Raw genomic sequence first — 2,825 nt, 5'->3', positions numbered from 1 at the left:
ACTTCAACCAGTTAATCATTGAATGTTGCCCTGATACATTGCACAGCTTTTCTATCAGCTCTCTACGTGATACATGAAACGTGCAGTGTGTCTCCCATCAGTGAGTGTTAGAGTCAATAAAGGCAACAGGTGATAGTGTTCTGATCCAAAACCACAGATCAACCAGGAACATTAGGTGGATGCCAGAAACGTTGGGGTGAGTTGAGTCACAATCAGTGATGACATGGCAGCTAGTAGACACACACAAACACACACACACACACACACACACACACACACACACACACAGACACACACACACACTCTGCCTCTATTACGTCTTCTATTTCTCTGAAGGAAGCTTTCTTGCGGCTGGGTCTGAAATCACCCGATCCACTCAGTCACTATTCACTGTAATATAGACGGTCAGCGGTTTATACTCTGTAGTAATCAGTCAGCAGAGAATCCATCATCATTTTGCCTCATCTTTGGCAGTTGAAGATGCTTTGCATCATGGGATTGGTGTGAGAGGTACAGTACATGCCAGGGGACACTATTCACACCTACAGATGATCTAAAATCTGTAATTAACCCTAACCCCAATCTGCAATGCATTATGCATTTGGCCTATGGGAAGAAGCAGGAGGTAGAGTAAACCATCACAGATACTGGGGAAAAATGCAAACTTTGAGACGACACCTGTCAAACTGGGAATCGAACTGTGATATAAAGTTTGAAAACTACACATTTTGGCAGACAGGTTGTGTTACAACCTTGGGGGTATTGTAAATTAAGTTTGAACCAATAAGTGAGGATCCATTACAAGGCCCAATTGAGTTGTATGGGAAATGCAGGACCCAGTATTTTGCCATAAGAGTGCAGGTCAGATCACACATACCAGAATATATCAGTTCTCTTCTGATCAGTGTGGGCGAGAAGGTGAATAAAACATTATCTTACTGTGGCGAAGCAAATCCCAGCGGGTATGTTTGCGTATATGTGACCGTGTCTGATAACTCAAGATATCTTAAGATCAGCTGCTTCGAGTACAACCACTCTCTTTGGAAATGATATCCTTAACAATTCCCCCAATTTTATGGAAGAAAACCACTGGGATGCATAGACTGTATAGCTCAAACGTCATGCCTGAGAGAAACGAGTCGAGTAGTGCTCTGTATTGAGGCGAGCATGTGAATCTACTCATGTATGATCCTATCATGTAAAACCGAGAGCTGATATGTACTTAAAAACGACATATAGTTGAGGAAAGGAAAAAGAAAAAGGACAAACAACATTCCATAAGACATTTCACCCTGAGGGTGTGAAAGTGAAGTACAATCATGTGTCTAATACCATGGGGTAAGGTCGGAGGATGTGGGATGTAAAGAAGATGGTAAGGCTCTGCTTTCCAGATAATTCCCTAAAGATCTTCGTATATTTTCAGTCTCGATGAGCTGAGGTGACGGAGCGCTGCTGTTTCTGGATGAAGGTGGAGGTGTGAGGAGGGGCTCAAGTTGCCCAGATACAGGAAAATGATTCGGGGTCTCGTGCTAATCCACCCAGTCGCTGCCTCTTTTCTCCTCCCGCCATATTCCTCTCCCTCTTTTAGTTCATGAGCGTCATGGTCCTCTGGTACTGGCCGCCGAAGACCCCGGAGAAGAACTCCAGTGCCAGGCGCACGTGGATGGGCACAAAGACATACGAGGTGTAGATGACCATGGCGATGGCGGAGAAGAGGATGGAGTTGAAAATGGACTTTTCCCAGGGCTCCAGGACATAGATGCCGGTGATGACCTGGGGAGGAGCAGAGCAGGTTACCTATAACAGTCAGAGGGCCGTCACAGCAGGTACTGGTAGTACAGCCAGGCCAGGTACTCCCTCAGGTTCTTGAAGATCATCCTGCAGGCTGGATGATGGAGAAAGAAAAATGGAGGTGGAGACACGTGAGATATATGAGTCCTAAGAAAGAGAAAGTGTGAAGAGAATAAAAAGATACAAGAATTTAAAGCATGTTTTCTAAATCATGCATGGTACTCGTAGCTGGACATAAAACAACGCTCGCTCATTTTCTTGGCACACTTATCTCCCACTTGGCACACACACACACACGCACACACACACACACACACACACACACACACACACACACACACACACACACACACACACACACACACACACACACACACACACACACACACACAACACGTTGTGGGGAAGGAGCAACAGGTCAACATCCTCACAGAGCATACAGGCAAAACAACACTGATTTTAAAGCTTGGTTTGCATCGACAACACAATGAATGTGTTAATGTACTGTGTTCCATAAATCTGATAAAAAGCAGTGTTTATTTAAAGTTGAGGGCATGTGGGCGCCCTGCAGCCTCAGGATGTTTCTATGAGTCAGTATATGGAAACCTTACATTAAACAAACATTCACAAGTAGGCTTAATGCAACGTGAAATTGCAGATAATGATGTAACGAGATTATTACTGAGGAGACCTGCTTGGTCAAATGCGAGTGAAAAGGCCACTTTCCAATCTGTCCTCTGAAATCACTGGTAGATTCATTTATTTTATACATTTATATTCCACCTCAATGACTCCACCTCAAAATGAAATCATCTTGGTTTAATGTCTAACATAAATACAACTATACCAAATACTCCAGAGCATGGATTGGTAGTGGGTCATGTTAAACATTCATATATCTATGTAAATGTTGTCTCTTTTGTTGTGTTGCATTTTGTCTGAACTTAATAACATTGTCCTCATTGTTTATGGCAGGCCAAGTACTAAATGTAGTAAAAAGGAAGATATGTGGGTCACATCCTTAAGACGTAGTT

At 43.4% G+C, this 2,825-nt stretch overlaps 1 protein-coding gene across 1 annotated transcript; it reads right to left on the bottom strand.

Moving 5' to 3' along the window:
• Positions 1 to 1,584: 1,584 nt before the first annotated feature.
• On the bottom strand, positions 1,585 to 1,877 carry LOC128440106 (serine palmitoyltransferase small subunit B-like). Its single transcript, XM_053422699.1, has 2 exons — positions 1,823 to 1,877; positions 1,585 to 1,772 (listed from the first exon to the last, which is right to left on the bottom strand). Exons 1-2 carry the CDS (start codon positions 1,875 to 1,877, stop codon positions 1,585 to 1,587), a joined length of 243 nt encoding a protein of 80 aa, XP_053278674.1.
• Positions 1,878 to 2,825: the final 948 nt, after the last annotated feature.

The sequence above is a fragment of the Pleuronectes platessa genome, chromosome 5 (genome assembly GCF_947347685.1).
Source record: "Pleuronectes platessa chromosome 5, fPlePla1.1, whole genome shotgun sequence".
Lineage (NCBI taxonomy): Eukaryota > Metazoa > Chordata > Actinopteri > Pleuronectiformes > Pleuronectidae > Pleuronectes > Pleuronectes platessa.
This window is presented reverse-complemented; position numbering and strand designations above follow the sequence as displayed.

Coding starts and splice junctions, on each gene's coding strand:
- LOC128440106 (XM_053422699.1), bottom strand. CDS start 1,877: ATGATCTTCAAGAACCTGAGGGAGTACCTGGCCTGGCTGTACTACCAG. Junction 1,773..1,822: donor GCTGTACTACCAGTACCTGC/TGTGACGGCCCT, acceptor CTCCTCCCCAGG/TCATCACCGGCATCTATGTC.